Here is a 24,215-nt window from a genome sequence, read left to right as displayed (position 1 = left end):
CCTTCATAGGTTTGGTAATCGCCCGGGTAGAATGTTAGCGCAGTTGACTAGGGCGTGGAGGGGGTCCTCGTCCATCACCTCACTTCGAGGAGCTGGGGGGCAGCTGGTCACAGCCCAGCCTCAACTTGAACAGCTTTTTGTTTCTTTTTACAGCTCTCTTTACTCGGCGGAGGTGGTGGACCGGGACTCTGCGATTCAGGCGTACTTTGACTCGCTGCCCTTGCCTCGGCTCTCGGAGACCGACAGTGCGAGCTTGGTCTCCCCTATTACTGGGGAGGAGGTCTTGGGGGTTATTAAAACCTTGCCTCTCTGTAAATCCCCGGGTCCGGATGGCTTTGGCGGGGAATTTTATCGTCTCTTGCAGGGGTTTGTGGCGGATCCGTTGAGGCGGTATTATGAACGAGCGGTGGAGGGGGGGTCCTTTCCTCCTGGTTCGAATCAGGCGCTGATAACTGTGCTGCCTAAACCGGGGAAGGACCCTCTCTTGGTGGGGTCTTATAGGCCCATTTCGCTTATCAACGTAGATCTTAAAATTCTGGCCCGGCTGCTGGCTAATCAGTTGGCCCCGCTTGTCCCTTCACTGGTGGGACTGGACCAGGTGGGGTTTGTGAAGGGCCGTCAGGCAGGTCATAATGTTCGGAAGCTTCTACTGGCTCTGGCCCACTGTGACTCTCGGCAACAGCCTACCTTGGCCATTAGTTTTGATTCTGAAAAAGCCTTTGACAGGGTTGAGTGGGCTTTCCTCTTCCCGTTGTTACTCCGCTATGGGGTGACTGGCTATTATCTGAACGCTCTTCGTGCTCTATACTCTAACCCCGAGGCTGCTGTGATTGTCAATGGGGTAGCTTCCCCGGTTTTTTCCCTGCGGCGGGGTACTCGGCAGGGTTGCCCCCTGTCTCCTTTGCTTTATATTTTATTTTTGGAACCTCTGTTGCTTTGTATCCGCACTCATCCGTTGCTTGAGGGCGTGGAGGTGGGAGCTTCCTCCCTGCGTAGTTTGGCCTTTGCGGATGACATCATGATTCTTTTGTCTGACCCGGTCTCGCACCTTTCTTTGTTGCTGGAGTTGTTTCGGCAGTTTGGAGAGCTCTCGGGCCTCAAACTCAATGTATCTAAATCGGAAGCGCTCCCTCTTCATCTGCGTGTCTCTCACCTGTGGTCGGACTTTCCTCTGAAGGAGGCTTCGGCTCAGGTGAAATACTTGGGGGTTCTTATTCCCTCCACCTTGACGCGCCTTTATGAGATTAATGTCCGACCTATGCTTCGGTCTTCTGTCGAGAGTCTGCGCTTATGGGGGGCTCTGCCGGTTTCCCTTGCGGGCCGCGTCTTTTTATATAATATGATGATTGTGCCGCGGTGGCTCTACTTGTTGCAGACTTTACCAATTTGGTTGAGACATAGGGATTTGGAGGAGCTGTACCGGGCTTTGCGGATTTTCCTGTGGCGGGGAAGGCGTCCTCGCCTGCCCCTTCGCGTTCTGATGCTGCCAGAGGCGCAGGGGGGGTTCGGTCTTCTAGATCTTCGCGCTTATAACTTGGCATGTGGCTTACGCCAGATTCGGGATTGGTGTCTGGAGAGTTCCTCCTTTTTGACCTTCTCTGTGGACAGGGACTTCCTGTCCCCTGTCTCAGGATTGTTCTTGTTGCATGCTCCGTCGGTTCGGTTAGACTCTTTACAGAGGGGTCATGTGGTGTGGTCATATATGAGATGTATCTGGAAACAGCTTTGCAACCGCTTGGGGGTCAATTATAGTGCAACACCAATGTTGCCCTTAGTGGGCAACGCGCAGTTCGGTCCTGGAAGTGACAGCCGAGTATTCCGGATTTGGCATGCACATGGGATCCGTAGAGTGGGAGATGTGCTCACTGAGAGGGGGATTCTTCTTTCTCCTGCTGAGTTGGCGTCCCTCTACGGTTTGGATCATGTGGATGCATTTGGTTATTTACAGCTAAGTCATTATGTTCGTAGTCTCGGAGAGCCGTCCTTGCGGTACTCAGTGGCGCAGGGTCTTGGCTTGAGTTTGGGTTTGTGGGAGGATCCGGCTCCGCGCCTGCGTTACTTTGTTACTGCGCTATTGTCACCGTTGTCAACTGAGAGGGCGGACATGTTGGCTGGGGCGTGGAGCGCTGACCTGGGGTGCACTATCCTGTCCTCCTTGATTTCTCGTTGCTTTGTCTTCCTGCGTGCCCTCTCCTGCAATATGCTCCATAGGGAGCAGGAATATAAATTCCTCCACAGAGCGTTTATTTCCCCACAGAGGGCTTATCGAGCGGGCTTTGCAGCTCAGGCCTGTTGTCCCAAGTGCCCTGTGAGTCCTGCTACCCTGGGACATCTGTTCTGGGACTGTCCCCGGATACGGGCTTTCTGGCTGCGAGTGTGGACCTTTTTGTCTTCTATCTCTCCTCCGTTGCCTGCATGCACCCCTTCTATAGTCCTTTTTTATGATGGAGCGGCTCTCTCTCGTTGCTCCGTTGGGCAGCGGATGTTGGTGTTCAAGGCCCTCCTTTTAGCCAAGAAGGCCATTTTGATTTCGTGGCGGGCTCCCCATGCTCCCTCTTTTTCCCAGTGGCACTTGTCCCTATATGACTTAGCGCTTCTGGAGCGCAGGATGGTAGGGAGACAGGACGAGGGCCGGTGGACCAAATTTCAGGGTGTGTGGGAGGGGTACTGGTTGTCTCTTCCGCACAGGGAGCGGAGTATGTTGTTGAACTGCTAACCCTGTCAGCTGTGGTGACGTGGGCGGGAGTTGGGTGCTGCAGTTTTCTCTATGTAGTCTGCCTTCGTCTTTCTTTCCTCTTGGTCTTGTTCCACCTTTCTTTCTTTCTTTTTGGTCTGTTTTCTTTTTGGTCAGTTTTTTCTTGTCTTCCCATCTAATCACACGGGTCTGGGTTTGGGGGGGTATCTTTGGGGGAGTGGGGGGTTGGGGTTTAGGATGTGTGGGGGGGGGGGGTATTCTGGTAAAACCATGTATTGGGCACTCTAGCATTTTTGCCTGGGCGCTCTCCTGTTGTATTGTTTCTGAGTTCCCTGGCTGCCTTGTTTTAGCACTTCACTGGGAGCTGCGGCCGTATGCTTCTTTTTCTTGTTCTGTACGTTGCTGAATTTGCTCAATAAAGAAATATTATAAATAAAAAAAAAAAAACTGGTCCACTTTCCCGCTCACAGTAGCGGGACGGGTGGCTCTTTATAATATGGTGCTCTTTCCCAAATGGTTGTATCGTTTTCAGGTCCTGCCCCTGCTCTTATCCTATTCTCATAAAGCCCGGTTAATTAAAGGATTACAATGTTTTCTTTGGGGAGGTAAGCGACCCCATATGCAATTCCTTAAAATGTGCTTACCTAGGGATAGAGGGGGTTATGGCTTATTAAATGTACATTGGTATGCTATTGCTTGTCAGATGAGACACATTAATGATTGGTTTAGGGGGACGTCTGACTTTACTGCGACATCATTGGAGTTGTCTTTGTTGGCTCCGTTTCATGTGAGTTATTTCTTCAATGTGGCGGACCCACGGCTTCGTCCTTTGGTGGCCCGGTACCCGATATTTGCACCAGCTCGACGAGCCTGGAAGTGGGTTTGCAAAATTGCTAGATTGTCTTCTGAGGTTTCATTATACTTACCCATCCAAGGCAATGGAGCCTTTCAGCCTGGACTGCAAAATACCACCTTCCAGAGGTGGGGTAAGCAGGGACTTCAATACCTATTACACTTATTCTCCAAGGAGGGGAGACTGGCAACTTTTGCTGACTTACGTCGGACATTTACTTTACCACTCAATGATTTTTTTGCATACTACCAAATCCAACATTATGTTCAATCTCTTCCAGCGCACCATCTTGAGGAAGATAACAGGGAGGCTCTTTCAGAACTCTTTAGCCTTTCTGCACAACAGCGGATTCCGCTTCGATTTCACATAGTGGGGATCCGGGATGGACACTCTGGCACCAATTTGGCCATCTTAGCGGCAACATGAGCTGAGGACTTGCACTGCACGCTAACGGCCCAACAGCTACAGAGGACGCTGAAAAACATTCTGAAGGTGTCTCCTAATATTGTCCACTGGGAAATGCAGTTAAAAATTGTTTTGAGACTCTATATCCCACCGGAACGAGCAGCCCGGATGGGGATTACTACAATTCACTCTTGCCCGAAATGTGCACAAGCTCACGCTTCATTGGGGCATATGCTTTGGAATTGCCCCAAAATTCAACAGTTCTGGCGACATTTAGGGCACTATATTACGCAGCTCTGGCGGAGGCTCCCACAACCGAAAGCTTTATTTGGACATTATAATATAGCTGCGCCCAAACCCAAAGGAATGTCAGCTTTTATCACTAGAGTGCTTTTGATGGGCAAGAAGGCAATTCTTACTAACTGGTTGTCCCGTGATCCCCCTTCCTACGCTCAATGGAGAGCGTTGATGATTGCTCATGCGACACTGGAGCGGCGACTGGTGGGGGATTTAGATCATGGACCGGGCCGCAAATTCTGTCAGACCTGGGAATGCTTCTGGCAGGACCTCACACCATATGCTCTTGAATTGTTAGGACTATCTTACACTCTCAGTCATGGTAGTGGCATTTGACTTTTGGGGTGGGGAGGGAAGGGAGAGATGGGAGGGGAGGGGGTGAACTAGCACTGTTATTCTCTGGATTCGTATGCAACTTCTATTTGTATGTTCTGGTTGAAATAACAAATAAAAAATCATTTGAATATACACTTAGATTCTTTTCCCGAACCTTGTCCTTAAACATGGTTACGACCATGGCACTTGCTTTGGTTGGCCTGCAACTGTCCAAGTTTTTAATTTTGGCCCACTGTGTATTTGAGTTTGACACCCCTGATCTAAGACCTCCAAGTATTCAGCACTGTAGGCAGACTCTGCTTCTAGCTTGACTGGTAGCTCTCTGTCTAACTGTCTAATAAATTTGGGGAAAAAAGTATTTCAGTAGGAGATTTAGCCCTTTGTGGAGACTTTTACAGAGACTTTTTCAATATAGTGTCATAAGCCTCCGTTGTAGACTCAGGTAAGTCCTTAGCTAAATCAGACTAAGTCAGTGTCATAAAAGGGCTTTGGTGAAAGAGTGCATCGAGAAGATCAATGCCAACGTCGAGCCCGATGTCAATCCGATGACAATGATGCATGACATGACACTCTTTTATGCTTCGAAGATCATGAGGTGCGATGTTTTGATTTTTTTAAGCTCCTGAAGAACGATGCTTACTGGACTTGGAGCGTCGAGAACAGGACAACGAACGACGATGCCTCGATGGAGAACTGGTTTACGCTTGGACGTGGAATGTCGATGCCACTCTGGAGAGCCAAAGGATCTGGTGGCCTTATGCTCAGGCTGGGTCGGTACCGATGAAAACAATGTCAGAGTAAGGAGTTTAAACATATCACTCACTTGGAAAAGCGTATCTAGCTTTTCACGGAAGGAAAGCACCAGTACCTTTGGACTTTCTGCTGGTACCATCAGTGACGCAACTTGCCTCAGAGAGGGTGACCTTGAAGAGATGTACACCTCGATGTAGGAGAGGCAAGGTGCAAGAGGTCGCTTGATTGGCATCAAGGGACTCTATGCAAGGGTGACCTGCAACACCAGTTGGGAAGATGGTGACTTCTTAGCTGGCTTACCAGCGTTGTGCGCTTCTCTATGTGAGACAACAGTCCTCTGTCGGGTGAGTCTTTTTCCCTGTTAGCCAATAGCTATATTTAAAATCGCTTTTTGACTTTATTTAGCATATTCTTTTAACGTGTTGTTTTGAATAAAGTATTAATTCGTTTAACTTTTTCTTTTCAGAATCTCCCATCCCATGAGTGTTTCTCTTAAGATTTTTCCTGTGTGTTCCCTGAGGCAGGACCGAAACATGCATGTCGGAACTCGAAAGCTGCAAGCTAAGTTTGCCTAAGTTCTTTGACTATAAGCTATAGTAAACCGTAGTTTTTTCACTTGTCCATGCGATGATTGGGCTGTGAGGTGGTTTTTCCTCTGGGGTTCGCCCCAGTTTTCCCCTCCATGATTCTGAGCAAGCCTGTGAACTCTGTTATATCATCCATATAATACTTTGAACAGGTCCACGGAGTGATTTTCCTTCAGTTCAACACTTGCATTTTATCACTCCTGTTACATTGTTTGTAACTGGTCCCCTTTCCCATATTTGACTGGAGTCTGCAACTTCTCTGTTGGGATTAATATTTAACAATGGCTAATTCAGGTTGGGACCTCACCCTGTCATATAGTGAGCAGCAAGCCAATGATTTGTTGGCAGAATTTCAACTGTTTTCATCTACTGAACAGGGTGCCTCTTTTTCTGATTGGGACACATTGGAGTTTACCCATAAGCGTATTATTGGAGCTGAGTTATATGCTGCCACCCTAGCAGAGTATTGCAGGGTAAAACGTATACCTAGAGGCCTTCGCATGCGCACTGAGCCACGCTTATTTCTAGACAACACTAATTTTTTACAAAAATGGAATGCCATTCTTAATAAGTGCTCTTATGATCTGATGCTTTTGATCATTGAGACCACCAAGGTGGAATTAGATGAATATAAGACCGATTTACAGTCACAGGTTGAGTACCTGAAGGAACATGCTCAGGAAGATGTTTATACTACACAATACCAAGAGCTGACTAAGAAATTAGATGACTTTAAAATGGAATTAAGAGGGTCTAAGATTAAAAAGCTTCATAGGGATGAGTTGGACTACCAACGAGGTTTTGTATATACGTGGATGGATAAATCTAGATGTAAAGTCAACAAGCGTCCCACGTATGCTCAGACCTCCAGTGACACCTCAGAAGAGGATTCACACCCTAATACTGCTCGGAGTGTTGTAATTGCGCCAGGAGCTGCAGCTCCTGTTCAAAAGAAATCTTTTTTAGCGCCAGGCACAAAGACAGGCAATCAAAGACCTTCGCGATACAAGAACCCCAAACCATAGCTGGTTCTCAAATATTCAATCTATCCCAGAGAATACTTACTGATGTTGAAATGCAGGTTCTTACCAAAGGCCTTGCATTTGTTCCAACAACACAATACAATTCACTTGATACACGTATATGCTTGTTTAAATTCATTCGCAAACTTAAGCTTAAATATTTTTTTCAAGATATATACACGCATCAAGACCAACAAATAGACATTAGTGAAGATGACACTAGGATAACCTCGAGGAGATTATAATCTATCTGGTGCCCACCGGGTCCAGTTGATCCCCATATTCAAGTTTTTGAACATCTGGTAGAACGTGATATCATTAAACTTGAGTCCCAACCTTTTCGTGCCAAAGACAACCTTACTCCCCCGCAAAGAGCAGCACTGAAGTCTCTGTCATCAGATAAAAGTATCGTAATACAATCAGCTGATAAAGGGGGTGGCATTGTGGTGTTGGACACTTCTATGTATGTTCAGGAGGCTCATCGCCAGCTATTAGATAATACATACTATAAGCCTATTGATCACGATCCTACCATAGAACTTACTGAGGGTATTGCTCATCTTTTAATACAGGCTCTGGAAGCTGGTACAATTACAGAGGGGGAATATAAGTTCTTGCGATGTTCACATCCTGTCATCCCAGTAATATACTTTCTCCCCAAAATCCATAAATCGATGGTGAATCCGCCGGCCCGCCCCATAGTGGCTGGTATAGGATCTGTTTTAGAGCCACTGTTGGAATTTTTGGACCTTCAACTTAAAGATCAAGTGCCTTTATCTCCTTCATATATCAAAGATACTGGTGCCATGATCCAGCTTCTGGAGACCTTTCAAGATGTACCCCCTCATGCTATTCTAGTGTCTCTAGATCAGTGTTTTTCAACCGCTGTTCCGCGGCACACTAGTGTGCCGCGAGATGTTGCCTGGTGTGCCGTACGGTACAGACACTGATTAGGCCTCAGGCCGGGTCCCGCACGCGCTCCCATGAGACTCCCCCGGTCCCCGCTGCTGTTCAGTTTCGATCTTCTGCTCTGACGCAACCAGAAACAGGAAGTTGCAGCAGAGCAGAAGATTGAACACTGAGCAGCCGCGCGTGCGCGGCTCTTTGGGAAAGCGTGCATGTCGCCGAAAAACAAAACCTACAAACTAAGGCGAGGCGAAGGGAGAGAGCTGGCTAAACAGTAGGATCGATTGGGCAGGCGAGTGGTGGCTGCGGGGACCGTGCGATCGCTCGTGTTCCCGGCTCAAATTGGAAGGAGGGAGTGAAAGGGAAAAGGATTCTGGGCCAAGGGGATGAAGACGGAAAGAAAAACCCACAGCAGGAAAGAAAGGGAAGGACAGGCAGGTGAGCCAGATGCTAGAAGCAGGGGGGGGGAAGAAAGAGGGAAAAAAGCTAGATGGGGTTGAAAAGAAGAGACACACTGGTAAGGAAGAGGAAGATAGGGGAAATCTGGACACAGGAAGGTAACAGAAAGAGGGGAAAGTTATGTGCATGGGGCATAGGGACAGAGACATAAAGGGGACATGCCATGGGGATGGTATATGGACACAGGGGGGGGGGGGCAATGACAGATACATAGGGGAGATATTAGAAATGGAGAAAATAGGAGCACAGAAGCGAGATGGTTTGTGGGGATGGGACAGGGACCGAGCTCGCAGGCTCCAGTGGCTTGCACAAATTACATTGTAACGTGCCATGAAAATAAGAGGGAGGAAGGTAGATAGATAAGCCACGTGAGAGGAGCTGAAGGGTAGTAGAAAGGAACAGATGGTAAAGGAGGGAGGGAAGGGTGGTGGTGGAAAGGAATAGGACAGACATTGAAGGAGGGTGGAGAGGAACAGACCCCGAAGAGAAATGTGGAAGACAGAGTGGGAAGAAGACAGATGCCAGACTATGGGGGAGCGGAGGGAAGAAGATGGGTGCTAGACCAATGGGGGGGGGTGAAGGGAGAGGCACAGTAACAGCAAATGGAAGACGTAGAGAGAAGACACACAGTGGATGGAAGGAATTGAATGAGAAGATGTGGAAAGCAGAAACCAGACAACAAAGGTAGAAAAAAAAATTATATTTATTTATTTATTTTTTGCTTTAGGATAAAATAGTATATTAGTTGTGTTGATAAAAATTTATAAACAAAGCCCTGCCAGCTGAACATCTTTCTCTAGTTCAGCAGCAGGAACTTTGATTTATAAGAAAGGAATAAGCTAAATATTACAGTACTAAGGCTTATATGGATGCAGCGGGGACGGTGACGGGGCGGTGAAAGGGATGGCAGTGGCGGTGACGGGGCGGTGAAAGGGATGGCGGTGACGGGGCGGTGAAGGGAACGGCTGTTGACGAAGAGTTACGTGTGTGTCTTTCTTCGATTCCAGCCAGAATATCAGCTTTGTGTTCAGCCAAACAGGCCCAGGTTTCGCACTGAATAAAGTATTTTATAATTTTTCACTATTCTGTTTACTTAATATTTCATAATAAAGTAATTATAAAATACTTTCTTTGTGTTTATTTGATTCCTATTCAAGAGAATTACTTTATATATAGTCAATATAGGCACAGAGTTAAATTTTTTAACATTTTCTAATGGTGGTGTGCCTCGTGATTTTTTTCATGAAACAAGTGTGCCTTTGCCCAAAAAAGGTTGAAAAACACTGCTCTAGATATTGCTTCACTAAATACTAACATTCCACAAGATGCTGCTATCCAAATTATTACTTATTTGCAACAGAAGGGTTTATCTGCCCAACGGGTTCAATTTTTAGTTAGTATAGCTAAGGTGGCCCTTGGCATGAACTATTCCCAATTCGATCAGTCATTTTTTCTTCAAATCAAAGGCACTGCTATGGGTGCCAAAATGGCCCCCACTATTGCATGCCTATACGTGTCAGCATTTGAACAGAGATATATCTACTCTTCTGAACTTTTTTCAAAACTGTTAACATGGAAGCGATACATCGATGATGTGTTCGCTGTTTGGTTGGGTACCCACGATGAGCTTACATCTTTTTTCCTGTGGTTGAACCAAGGTGATCCCAATCTTCAATTCACCATCAATTCCAGTATGCACTCCTTACCATTCTTAGACATTAACATTTCTCTACAGGATGGCAAGTTTTTTACCACTATCTTTAGAAAACCTACAGATAGGAATACCCTTCTCAGGTATGATAGTCACCATCTTAAGCATTTGCGTGATAACATCCCAATGGGCCAGTTTTTAAGGCTACGTCGCATTTGCTCCTCACAAGATGATTATGTGCACAAGGCTGAAGATATGAAACAACGCTTCAGAGAACGTGGGTATCCTCACTCTGTTGTCAAGAAGGCTTTTAAAAGAGCTTTGTTTGCTGAAAGAGAAGTTTTTTCTTCCTCCAATAAGGAACCTGAATCTTCTCCAGTGTGCGTTATCCCTTACTCACAGCAAGCTTTTAAGATCAAACATATTATAAAATCTCATTGGAGCATTCTACAACATCATGCTGTTTTTCAGGAGCTCCCTCGTTTTGCCTACTCTCGTAGTCGAAACTTAAAACAATGTTTGACAAAGTCTCAATTTTCATCTAAGGACCTTGTATTGAACTTACCTGGGAATTGTCATTCTCCTTGTTCATCATGCAAAGTTTGTTCGTATAGCGTGCCACTTACCAGCATTAATGTACCCTCATGGATGCACAAACGTACCAACATACCCCTTACCAATTGTTCAACTAGCGGAGTTGTGTACGTCATTCAATGTCCTTGCAACAAGCTATATGTTGGACATACTGTTAGAAGTATTAAAGTACGCATTGGAGAACACCTCAGTAGGATTTCCACTCGAGTGATGGAAGCTCCGCTTACTCAACATTGGGTGACTGAAAATCACCATCTTACTTCCTTGAAATTTTCAATTTTGGAAGTCCCTGTGCTACCTCGGGGGGGTAACCTGAAAGCCAAGCTGTACGTTAGGGAGCAGCACTGGATTTTTAGATTAAATACTTTACATCCACAAGGTCTTAATAGTGAGATCGAGTGGCGCGCCTTTTTGTAAACCAGCATTTTTCTTTGTAAACCAGCAGCATTTCTATATATATTTTTTGTAAACCAGCATCTTTTCATTTATTTTTTATTTTTTTTATTTTTTTTAATCATCATTACTTCATCTTTTTTCCTTCTTTATTTTTTTGAGTTTTTTCTTCTGCAAATCGTTTTTTGTAAATCATTTTTTCTGTAAATCATTTTTGCAATTCTGTCCCTTCAGTGTTTTGTCTCCTCTGTTCCCCCGTATGCAGCATCACGTGCTTCTGTCACGTGATCACATCTCTGGAGCCCTATAAAATCTCGGCGGTTTCTCCGCTCTGGTCACCTTTCAAAGCTGTTAAACTGCGCGTTGTGCGCTTCTCTATGTGAGACAACAGTCCTCTGTCGGGTGAGTCTTTTTCCCTGTTAGCCAATAGCTATATTTAAATCGCTTTTTGACTTTATTTAGAATATTCTTTTAACGTATTGTTTTGAATAAAGCATTAATTCGTTTAACTTTTTCTTTTCAGAATCTCCCATCGCATGAGTGTTTCTCTTAAGATTTTTCCTGTGTGTTCCCTGAGGCAGGACCGAAACATGCATGTCGGAACTCGCAAGCTGCAAGCTAAGTTTGCCTAAGTTCTTTGACTATAAGCTATAGTAAACCGTAGTTTTTTCACAACGTAAAAACATATATGAATTGATATAACCTCTGGTTTACTTGTCCATGCGATGATTGGGCTGTGAGGTGGTTTTTCCTCTGGGGTTCGCCCCAGTTTTCCCATCCATGATTCTGAGCAAGCCTGTGAACTCTGTTATATCATCCATGTAATACTTTGAACAGGTCCACGGAGTGATTTTCCTTCAGTTCAAGGCTTACCAGATGGAGCAATGTCAATGCCTTCAACATCAAAGGTTGTGACGTCTTCTCTGCATCCTTGCCGGTGCCAAACAATTTTCTTGTTGAAGTTTCCGGCTCTTGATGGTACGTTTCTGCAGGGTAGAACACCAAGCACAAGATTCTACATGGTGTTCTGGGCCAAGGCACTGCAAGCACCAACTGGGGGGTCAGTGATGGAAATTTGCCTTTGGCACCTGCAGCACTTTTTAAGACCCGTTAACAGCCAGGACATCGACGGAAAGGCCGCCTCAGCCAAATTGAACGTGATAGCTGAGAAAAACACAAAAAGGCCTCATCAGGCAAAGCCCGTGAGGAGAAAATAAGAAACCGTTTCCTCATTTTGGGGGTTTTTTTTTAATTAAGTAAACTTAAAGTAAAAGAAAGAGAGCACACATGAGCGGGAAGGCAAAAATGTAAAAATTTTGAAGAGCATGCAAAAACACGACTTAGCTCTGCAGAAAACTAAGAACTGAAGAGCCATGAGTGAAGTCGGGCGGGAAGGTACTCATGCATGCACGGTGCAGGCAGTTCGCAAATTCTCTCAAGTTCCTAAAGTGGCAATGTACTTTTAAACCTGTCTGCACCAGGGCTCCATAGATGACGTCACCCAGAGCCTGCTTGTCCTGGGATAATATTCATATTTTTTTTAAAGACAAAGTCAGTAATAAATGTTTAAACACACATTCCCTAATAAATAGGAAATGTACAACTTTTGCCACTATTTATATACCATTTGAACCTACACAAAAGTCCAGTACAGTCAAACCTCGGTTTACGAGTACCGCGGTTTATGAGTGTTTTGCAAGACGAGCAAAACATTTGTAAAATTTGTGACTCGTAAACCGATCTTGACTCGCTATACGAGCATGTCTCAAAGTAAAACATCCCGCATCCCCCTCTCCATACCTTGCAATGCACGCTTTCTGATGCTCTTTCACTTCAGTTTTGCCTTTTAGGGTGTCCAACCTGCTGCCCCGTGAGGCCCGCTCGAGGGCAATGCATTTGGTCCGTCTGCCGCCCCTAGATGATTGCCTTCTTGCCGGCTCCCTCCTCCTTGCTGTGTTCTCTCTGGGCCGCCGCGGCAGCTCCTGCATGCCTCCTGCAGCTGGCCCTGAGACGTTCCCTCTGACGTTGCAAAGTCAGAGGGAGGGCTTCCGAGTCGGCCGCGGGGGGGCACGTGGGAACTGCTGCCCGCCACTTTGAACGAGCACTGCAGCAAGAAGGAGAAAGCCGGCATGAAGGTAGGCAACGCAGCACAGAGAGAGATTCCAGGTCGGCTGTGGGGGGGAACATGGGAACTGTTGCCCGCAGCTTGGAACGAGCACTGTGGCATGAAGGTAGACAACGCGGCACAGTGAGGGCTTCCGGGTCGGCCGTGGGGGGGAACATGGGAACTGTTGCCCACAGCTTGGAACGAGCACTGCGGCAAGAAGGAGGAGAAAGCCAGCATGAATGTAAGCACTGAACGAAAAAGAAGTTAAAGATGCAAGGCCCCAGTGAGGTTGGTTGGCTGTGGAAAGAGCCCCAGTGTCCCAGTTCTGTTATGTTTATGTCAGTCGCTGGTAGCAGTAGCAACGAATTGTCCGAGTCTCCATTATATCCTATGGGGAATTCTGCTTTGATAAACGAGCGTTTTGGTTTACGAGCATGCGCCTGGAACGGACCATGCTCATAAACCAAGGTACCATTGTATGTCTAAAAGCTTTTAGGTCAGCATGGTCTATAAAATGCCACCACTGTAGTTTTGATGCAAGTTCAAGTCAGGGCTGTGGAGTCGGTAGAACTCCCTTGACTCAGATTCCTCAGTTTCTGGTACCCACGACTCCAACTCCAGGTACCCAAAATTGTCTCCAACTCTGACTCCACAGCCCTATGAATCTAGCTGGAACCGATCTTGAAGCACAGGAAATGCTCAAATGGACTCCCCCTCCAGGAATTGGCCAAAGTACTGCAACCCTTTTTGTTCCCATCTCCGAAATATTCCCCCCATCCCTACCCGGTACAAAATCAGGGGCAAACTTCAAAGGTAGATGATGTAGCCCCTTAACATTACCCAATAATTGTTGTACATCCTTTTTCCAGATTCGCAAAGTCCACCTAGCAAACAGATTAGGTACAGCCAGGAGATTCTTTTCACCCATGTGCATGGCTGTGGAGTCGACTCCGACTCCTCAGTTTCTGGTATCCACGACTCCAACTCCAGATACCCAAAATTGTCTCCGACTCCTTGACTCCGACTCCACAGCCCTGGTTCAAGTGCTACAGATTCATTCTCTAAAGACAAACCACTGTTGCAACCTACTGGATGCTGCATGTGGAAAAGAATCTTATTTGTTTTAGCGCACTATAGGATCAACAATACCAGCTTTTCTCTATAGCCGGAGTCTGCATGCATGCATGCTCTTTGCATAAACTCAAGCTAGTTTATTAATGTTTCTCAAAAGCTATTTAAGCAAATTGCATGCAAGATGGGGTTAAGTTAATTTGCATAAGACACCCTGTAGCATGTTTAGCTGTGGACCATCTTCCCTCTGACTTGATTATCCTACAGTATTTAATTCACACTCCATCTGTAGCCAGAAGCTTTCACTGTAATCCCATTGATACACTTAACACTCACCTTGCATCATGCTTCTGTAGGCAGTGTCTGTGATCGCATAGATGTGAGGTGGCATCTCATGTCTCTTCTTGCCTTTGTACATATCTACAATCTCTTCAGAGTAAATAGGTAAGTTTTTGTAGGGATTGATGACCACACAAAATAAGCCAGAGTAGGTCTGCAAGAAAAGATGTTTCAAAATAAAACTCCTTAGAAAGGAAAATAGTGCATACAATTGAAGTCTGACTTTCCAGTAACAGCACACACTTCCAGCTAACAGTGCCAACACCAAGATATTCCTAAAAAGCAAGCTAAAGATGTTGGAAAAGTAGACAAATACAGGAAGTTAAACACAGTTCTGAAGAGGTACTGAGTGAGGATCCGCTAAGGGAAAGAAACTCCATAGGAATATCTTGCCTGTTGGCATTCAGATTTGGGAAAAATGAAATATCATCGTCTCTCTGACATTTTTAGTTCAGTACTCTGCTTTTTCAGTAAAGTCGGTTTAGACAATTGTTTAGCCCTTAAAGCCTCTGTTAGGGTTTTATATAAAGATTAGGCTCTTCCCTTGGAATCTTTCATGTAGATTTGTTTAATAGTCATAAACACTAGGATCTTGCATCAACTATCAATCATGTTTTCAAACCCCTCCTCCTTCCCAGGGAGCTGCTCCTGCCCCCTCAGTTTGTACAAAAGCAATCAAATAACACTGTAATAGAAGACATAACAGAAAGGAAGGAAACAAGGAAAGATCAGACACTGCAATTTTGTTCTGTATCAATCATAGGGAAAAAAACCCCATAACATCCAAACTTGTGCAACTACACTTCTCCCTCTTCATTCGCGGGGGATACGGGCAGAGCCGGACCGCGAATGGCGAAAAACCGCAATTATCCGGCTCTGACCCACCCCCACCTCCCTGCCGCATTCCCTGGTGGTCTAGAGGGCTTTCGGGGCAGGAGCGATCTTCCTACGCTCCTGCCCCGTGCAGATCGCCATGAAGAAATGGCTGTAGGGAGTTCCCGACGTAGACTCGAGAGACTACTGGAACTCACAGCAGCCATTTCCTCATGCCGATCTGTACGGGGCAGGAGAGTAGGAAGATTGCTCCTGCCCCGAAAGCCCTCTAGACCACCAGGTAAGGCCGGGAAGGCGGCAGGGAGGAAAAAAATATGGGTTATTTTAAAATTAAGACTGTGTTTTTTATTTTCCCCCTCCCCAGAAAAAAAATCGCGATTATATGAAACCGCAAATGGAGAAACTGCGAATGGGGAGGGGGAAGTGTAACTCCAACTATGTATATATCTTGTAGCTACTCACATCCCCTGCAGACAAGAGCTATAAACCAGAGTATATGGTCATGAGGAAGTAGTTATGCAGCGCTCTCAAACTCGCAGCCCACGGGCCGCAAGCGACCCACCAGGTACTATTTTGAGGCCCTCTGTCTATATGCGATTGTCCACGCCACAAATGTCCGCTGGTTGCGTCCAGAGATCACGGTAACCTCAAGCAAGTGCTTTCCTGCATCTGTATGCGATTGTGAGGTGGAGTCCAATTGTGTGCAGACACAGGAAAGCTCTTGCGTGAGGTTACAGCAGTGAGGCAGGCAACATTCCAGAATGTAAGGAAACCATTGGAGCAATAGTTGGAGGCAATGATTGGAAGCAGTGCATTTTGGAGCAATGGCTGGAGGCAGTGCAGCTTGTGCGCGTGTCTGGTGCTGGAGGAGGTGAGAGCTGAAGGCGGTTGCAGACACCTGTTATAATCTTTTGTTAATTCAAAGGAAAAGGAAAGATGTTAAACTTTTAACTGTGAGGGCCGCAGAAAAATAGGGTTATTTGGAAGGCCGCAGAAAAAATAGTTAATGTCTTAAAGAAATGACAATTTTGCATGAAGTAAAAAAACTCTTTATAGTTTATAAATCTTTCTTTTAACAGTTAAAGGAAAGATTTATGAACTATAAAGAGTTTTACCTCATGCAAAATCATCATTTCTTTAATAAGACATTAACTATATTTTCTGCATCTCTCCAAGTACTTACAAATCCAAAATGTGGCCCTGCAAAGGGTTTGAGTTTGAGACTACTGTTGTACAACAATTTTTATTTTGTCTCAGATCCTAGAGTCAGAAATTCTTCAAATTCAGATTGATCTTAAGACAGAAGACAGGCAAAGCCCATACACAGGGTGGGGTTCCAGGACTACTAGACACATCTACAAGAAGATTACTGAGGCAAGAACCTAATCTTTCTTTTTTAGTGCGATGTGTCTAATGGTCCTGAACACTAGGGACATACCAAAGCAGTTCCCAGAGTCTAGGGTGGGCCCACTGTGTCTGCCTTTTAAAGACGGAGGTCCCGAAAGCAGCATCCTTCCCAGCTACTCTGTTCACCCTATAGAACCTGGTAAAGGTATGAAGGGTAGACCATGAGACCACTCCACAAATCTCCTCGGGTGATTCAGCCCTAGTCTCAGCCCACGAGGCAGCAACTCCTCTAGTGGAGTGAGCTTTCAATGCAATTGGTGGTTGTTTACCACAGCCCACATACATGAGGAAATAGCCATTTTAATCCATCTGGAAAATCAAGGCTTTAGATGCCAGACTCCCTTTCTTGGCATTACTTGAAAGAACAAAAAGGTAATCTGAAAGGCAAAACTCATTGATAGCTAGCTTCGAGGTACTAAAGAGAAGCACTCTTGACATCCAGCAAATGTAACACTAACCTTCTTTCTTCTACTGGTCACGCCTCTCTTTATACAGCCTAGCATCTTTCTGGCAAGAGCTACCGCCTTGTCACACTGTTTCTTTGCCTTTAGATCTTCGGACACTATTACACCAAGGTCCCTCTTCCCATCCATGCTTATCAGCCTCTTACCTCCCAGCACATACGGCTTCTTCCGATTTCTAATCCCCAATGCATTATTCTACTTCTTTGCATTGAATTTTAGTCAGATATTAGACCATTCCTCTAACTTTTGCAGATCCTTTTTCGTGTTTAACTCCCTCCTTAGTATCTACTCTGTTAGTAATCTTGGTATCATCGGCAGAGAGGCAAACCTTCTAACCCTTCAACAATGTCACTCAAACATATTGAACAAGATCAGCCCCAGCATCGATCCTTGAGGGACTCCACTACTCATCTTTCCTTCCTCCAAGCGAATTCCATTAACCATCACCCTCTAGCATCTGTCCATCAACCAGTTTCTAATCCAGTTCACCACTTTGGTTCCTACTTCAGCCCATCGAGTTTGTTCAAGAGCCTCCTATGAGGAACTATGTCAAAGGCTTTGGGCGACCAAAGAATAGGACCAAGGACACATTTTAGATGTAGATTTCAGCAATCAAAAAATTCAGATTCGTTTGGCATAATTTACCTTTAGTAAAACCATTTTGCCTCAGATCCTGTAACCCATTAGTAGATTTTAGGAATTTCATTATCCTTTCTTTCGGTAATGCTTTCATTATTTTTCCAATAACTAGAGTAAGGTTTACCAACCTGTAGTTTCCCGCTTCATCTCTGCGACCACTTTTGTGAATTGACACCACATCCACTCTTCTCCAATCCCCAAGAACCACTTTCGTCTCCAAAGGTGTGTTGAACAAATCTTTAATAGGACCTGCCAGCCTCTCTCTGAGCTCCCTCAATATCCTGGGATGAATCCCATCTGGTCCCATCGCTTTGTCCACTTTCAATTTTTCGAGTTGTCCATAAACATTTTCTTCCGTGAGCAGTTGGATATCTACATCATTCTCAGGTGTAACTTTGCCAGACAATTTGGTCCTTCTCCAGGATTTTCTTCTGTGAACACTGAAGTATTTGTTTAGCATGTTTGCTTTTTCCTCATCACTCTCCTCATAGTTCATAGCATCTTTTAGTCTGGCAATTCCATTTTTCATCTTCTTTTCACTAATATCTGAAAAACCTCCCCCTTTTATACATTTTTAGCCATTTGCTCTTCCATCAGACATCTCTCTTGGCTTCTTTCAGTTTCACCTGGTGATCCTTTCTGTACACCTCTTGAGGTTTTTGTTTATTTTTAATATTTCACAAATGCCAACTCTTGCCTTTATTTTCTCCACCACTAGTTTAGAGAACCATATTAGTTTCCTTTTTCTCTTGTTTTCATTTATTTTCTTCACAAAGGTCAGTAGCCATTTTTATTGATCCTTTCAGCTTTGACCACTGATTTTCCACTTCTTATGAGGAAGCTGGACTCAAGATTACTGATGGTTCTTTTGCCTATTTTCACTCCAATACTTAAATCATCCAAGTCCAACTTTCTGGATTCATCCGAGATACACAGATACTACCTTGCTGGCAGAGTCAGAAGGACCTCAAGAAGTTGAACCTGAAGCTGAAAGAAAGCAAGAAGATGGGACTTTATCCGAACATTAAGAAGCCAAAAATCATGACTACCCCCAATAAGTAAGTCCACATAAAGATCAACAATGAAGAAATAGAAGTGGTCGACAACTTCATTTTCCTTGGGTCCCTCATTAATCAGTGGCAGTTCGACAGCAGAGATCAAGCAACAATTAGAACTGGGTCGTGCAGCCATGGTGGGACCAAATATGAAAGTGCAAGGACGTCTGTCACCATCAAAGACTGATAACTGCCAATCACAACATATCACTACGAGACATGGACACTCACGAAAGCAGCTAGAAGAATTTATGCCTTTAAGCTGTGGTGCTGGAGAAGACTTCTATGAATCCCATGGATAGCTAGGATCACCAACAAAGATATCCTTGATTATATATATCCAGAGCTGTTCCTGGAAGGCAAAATTACCAGATATGATGAGGGTGAATTCACTAGAAAAGGAGGTGCAACGACAAGATTGGGATGTAAGAGACCCTACATTCTAAGTGAGATGGAAAAATCTGCAGAAGAAATGGACTGCTGCTTGAGGATCATGGTGGCAGACTGCTGCTTGAGCTTGACTAATGTCTTAAGTATAAGAGAAATCAGTGGAAACGCATACAGGAACTTGTACGTCCAAATCCAGGAGAAAGGCAATGAGGGGAGTACTGTCTGGAACAGAATTAAAGCAGCTTGTGATTTGAGAGGGGAAGTAAACAAGTCTGAGTCATCCCCCAAAGAGAATATTTGACACATTATTGAGGAGTGAAGCAATCACTCGTGTGGTTGAAGAAACCTGCTGAGTTTGTCGGCAAGAGTATTCTTCTCTCCTTGGACACAGACCACTTTGAGGAAATTGTTGTGAGCATTAGCGCAGTTCCAAATATTCTCAGCCTCTTGATAAAGAATAAAGCACAGTTACTTACCGTAACAGTTGTTATCCAGGGACAGCAGGCAGCTATTCTCACAAGTGGGTGATGTCATCCGACAGAGCCCCGATGCGGACGCCTCACAAGCAGACTTGCTTGAAGAAACTAGAAGTTTCAAGTCGCCCGCACCGCGCATGTGCAGGGTGCGTCTCCTCAGTTCAGATAGCCAGCAGAGAAGCAACCCGGGGAGATGGGTGGGATGTGAGAATAGCTGCCTGCTGTCCCCGGATAACAACTGTTACGGTAAGTAAATGTGCTTTATCCCAGGACAAGCAGGCAGATATTCTCACAAGTGGATGACCTTCAAGCTAACTAAAGTGGGATGGTGGGAGAGTTGGTAACTTAGGAGAATAAATTTTGCAATACTGATTGGCCAAATTGTCCATCCTGTCTGGAGAAAGTATCCAGACAATAATGAGAAGTGAAGGTATGAACTGAGGACCAAGTAGCAGCTCTACAAATTTCCTCAATAGGTGTAGATCTGAGGAAAGCTACAGAAGCTGCCATTGCTCTGACCTTATGGGCTGTGACTTTACTGTGAAGAAGTAATCCAGCCTGGGCATAGCAGAACGAGATACAAGCCGCCATCCAATTGGAGATGGTACGCTTAGAGATAGGATGTCCAAACTTGTTCAGATCAAAGGAGACAAAAAGTGGAGGAGCAGTTCTGTGTGGTTTAGTGCGTTCCAAGTAGATGGCCAAAGAACATTTACAGTCCAGAGTATGAAGAGCTGATTCTCCAGGATGAGAATGAGGCTTTGGAAAAAACACTGGAAGAACAATGGATTGGTTGAGATGAAATTCCGAGACCACTTTAGGAAGTAATTTCGGATGAGTGCGAAGAACCACCTTGTCATGATGAAACACTGTAAAAGGTGGATCCGCAACCAATGCTTGGAGCTCACTGACTCGTCGAGCAGAAGTGAGGCCAATGAGAAACACCAAGTGAGATACTTCAGATGAGCCTTGTCAATTGGTTCAAATGGAGGTTTCATTAGCTGAGAAAGAACAATATTGAGGTCCCAAACCACAGGAGGCGGTTTAAGAGGAGGATTGACATTGAAAAGTCCTTTCATGAACCTGGAAACCACAGGATGAGCAGAGAGGGTTTTCCCTTCAAGAGGCTGATTAAAAGCAGCAATTGCACTAAGATGGACTCTTATCGATGTAGACTTGAGGCCGGAATGAGAAAGGTGCAAAAGATAGTCCAAAACTGAAGATAAGGAGAAATGTTGAGGCTCCTGATAATGAGAAAAACACCAAGTAGAAAATCTAGTCCATTTTTGGTGATAGCATTGTCTAGTAGTAGGCTTCCATGAAGCTTCCAAAACATCCCTCACAGATTGAGAAAACTGGAGAGGAGCTACGTTGAGAGGAACCAAGCTGTCAGGTGTAGAGACTGCAGGTTGGGATGAAGCAGAGATTCCTGATGCTGTGTAAGCAGAGAGGGAAAAACTGGTAGAAGGTATGGCTCCCTGCTGCTGAGTTGAAGTAGAAGGGAGTACCAGGGTTGTCTGGGCCACCAAGGAGCGACCAGAATCATGGTGGCATGGTCGGTCTTCAGCTTGATCAGCGTCTTTTGAATGAGAGGAAATGGAAGAAACGCATATAGAAAGAGATTCGTCCAATCCAGAAGAAAAGCATCTGCCTCGAGGCGATGAGGAGTGTACATCCTGGAGCAAAACCGAGGCTGTTTGTAGCTGTGGGGGGCTGCAAAAAGGTCTATCTGAGGCGTTCTCCACTGAGAGAAGATGTGATGAAGGGGCGTGGAATGGAGAGTCCATTCGTGAGGCTGTAGAAGACGACTCGAGTTGTCCGCTAAGGCATTGTATGCCCCCTGAATGTAGACAGCTTTGAGGAAGGTGTTATGGCAAATTGCCCAATCCCAAACTTTCAGAGCTTCCTGACAGAGGGAGGCAGATCCTGTGCCTCTCTGCTTGTTGACATAATACATGGCGACCTGATTGTCCGTTCGAATGAGGACTACACGGTCGTGGAGAAGATGCTGAAAAGCATTGAGAGCGTTGAAAATCGCCCTGAGTTCCAGCAGATTGATATGACACTGACGATCTGTACTGGTCCAAAAGCCTTGAGTACGGAGACCATCTAGATGAGCCCCCAAGCGTAAGTTGAAGAATCTGTTGTGAGAACTTTCTGATGGGGGGGCATGTGAAAAAGTAAGCCTCTGGATAGATTGGAAGAGAGCATCCACCAGCGAAGAGACTGTGTCAGAGCAGGAGTGACCTGGATGTGTCAAGTCAGAGGGCCGGAAACCTGCGTCCATTGAAATGCCAGGGTCCACTGAGGTGAAGTCTGGCAAAAGGAGTCACGTGTACTGTGGAAGCCATGTGACCCAGAAGAACCATCATGTGTCTCGCAGAGATGGAAGGGCAAGAGGAGACTGACTGACAAAGATGGAGAAGAGCTTCCAGACATTGTTGAGGAAGGAACGCTCTGAGTTGGACTGTGTCCAGAACAGCTCTGATGAATGGAAGAGTCTGAGAAGGCTGGAGATGGGATTTTGGAAAGTTGATTTCAAATCCCAGACTTTGCAGGAACCAGATAGTCCCGCTGGGTCGCTACCACGACCCCTTGAGACGTGGAATCCTTGATGAGCCAGTCGTCAAGGTATGAAAATACTTGAAGACCATGGTTCCTGAGCGCTGCGGCTACTACTACCAGGCACTTGGTGAAGACTCTGGGTGACGATGTCAGGCCGAAACGGAGTACTCTGTATTGAAAATGCAGATTTCCCACCCGAAATCTAAGGTACTGACAGGAGGCCGGATGGATGGGAATGTGTGTGTAGGCCTCCTTGAGATCCAAAGAGCATAACCAGCCGTTCTGCTCGATGAGGGGATAAAGAGATGCCAGGGTCAACATCCAAAATTTTTCTCTGACTAGAAATTTGTTGAGCACCCTGAGATCCAAAATAGGTCGCAGATCGCCCGTCTTCTTCAGAACAAGGAAGTACCGGGAGTAAAATCCCTTGTTCTGTTGAGCCAGAGGAACTGGCTCGGTAGCTCAAAGCTGGAGCAGAGCTTGAGCCTCCTGAAGAAGAAGGGCGGTCTGGGAGGGATTGGAAGGATACTCTCTTGGAGGATGTTACAGAGGAACTTGATGGAAATGAAGAGAGTATCCCTCCCTGATGATGGAAAGGGCCCAGAGGTCAGTAGTAACTGTCATCCATCGGTGGTAAAAATGATGGCGACGACCTCCGATAGGGGGAAAAACGGGAAATGGCAGAATGACGGAAGTTATGCTCTGTTCCAGGCAGTCAAAAAGGCTGAGGAGCCTTAGGTACAGCAGGTGACTGAGGCTTTTGCGGCTTCTGGGGATGCTGCCTCTTGACAGGCTGACAAGTAGAAGGAGCCTGCTTTGGTGGAAAACGCCACTGATAGATTTGAGGAGGGCGTGTAGGACGAGTAGGACCGGCTTCGGTTTCAGTCTGAGAATGGATGCAAAAGACTTCTCATGGTCCGATAGTTTCTTGGTGGCTGCCTCGATGGACTCGAGTTTTCATGTCTTCACTGATGATCACTCCTAAATCTCGTTCTGCCACAGTCCTAGCCAAGGTCTCCCCATTCAGTGTGTACATTCTGCATGGGTTATTGTTGCCTAGGTGCATGACCTTGCATTTCTTTATGTTGAAGTTCAGCTGCCAGGTCGAGGACCAGTGTTCCAATAAAAGCAGGTCCTGCTTCATGCGATTTGTCCGACAGCATGAAGCAGGACCTGCTTTTATTGGAACACTGGTCCTCGACCTGGCAGCTGAACTTCAACACAAAGAAATGCAAGGTCATGCACCTAGGCAACAATAACCCATGCAGAACGTACACACTGAATGGGGAGACCTTGGCTAGGACTGTGGCAGAACGAGATTTAGGGATGATCATCAGTGAAGACATGAAAACAGCCAATCAAGTGGAGAAAGCTTCATCCAAGGCCAGACAAATGCTGGGTTGTATCCGTAGAAGCTTTGTTAGCCGAAAGCCCGGGGTCATTATGCCGTTGTACAGAGCCACAGTGAGACCTCATCTGGAGTACTGTGTACAATTCTGGAGGCCACACTACCGTAAGGATGTGCTGAGAGTTGAGTCGGTTCAGAGAATGGCCACCAGGATGGTCTTGGGGCTCAAGGATCTCACGTATGAGGAAAGGCTAGACAGATTGCGGCTATACTCTCTAAGAACGCAGGGAGAGGAAAGACATGATCGAGACATTTAAGTATATCACTGGTCGTGTAGAGGTGGAAGATGAAATTTTCTTTCTTAAAGGAACCTCGGCCACAAGAGGGCATCCGCTGAAACTCAGAGGCGGGAAATTTCATGGCGACACCAGGAAGTATTTCTTCACAGAGAGAGTGGTTGACCATTGGAACAAGCTCCCAGTGCAGGTGATCATGGCCAACAGCGTGCCTGATTTCAAGAATAAGTGGGATGCCCACGTCGGATCACTACGAGGGCAGTGTAAAGGTAT

At 45.7% G+C, this 24,215-nt stretch overlaps 1 protein-coding gene across 2 annotated transcripts in view; it reads right to left on the bottom strand.

Annotated features, from left to right (window-relative positions):
• MYH9 (myosin heavy chain 9) overlaps positions 1–24,215 on the bottom strand; it is an 807,001-nt gene that overhangs the window by 696,856 nt on the left and 85,930 nt on the right. For both annotated transcript variants that reach the window (XM_033935132.1, XM_033935133.1), the window contains exon 3: positions 14,466–14,622. In XM_033935132.1, the coding sequence (XP_033791023.1) occupies positions 14,466–14,622 (157 nt within the window). The remainder of the gene's footprint in view (positions 1–14,465; positions 14,623–24,215) is intronic.

Source organism: Geotrypetes seraphini, chromosome 2, assembly GCF_902459505.1.
Source record: "Geotrypetes seraphini chromosome 2, aGeoSer1.1, whole genome shotgun sequence".
Classification (NCBI taxonomy): domain Eukaryota; kingdom Metazoa; phylum Chordata; class Amphibia; order Gymnophiona; family Dermophiidae; genus Geotrypetes; species Geotrypetes seraphini.
The sequence above is the reverse complement of the archived record's forward strand: the minus strand, read 5'-3'. Positions and strand labels throughout refer to the sequence as shown.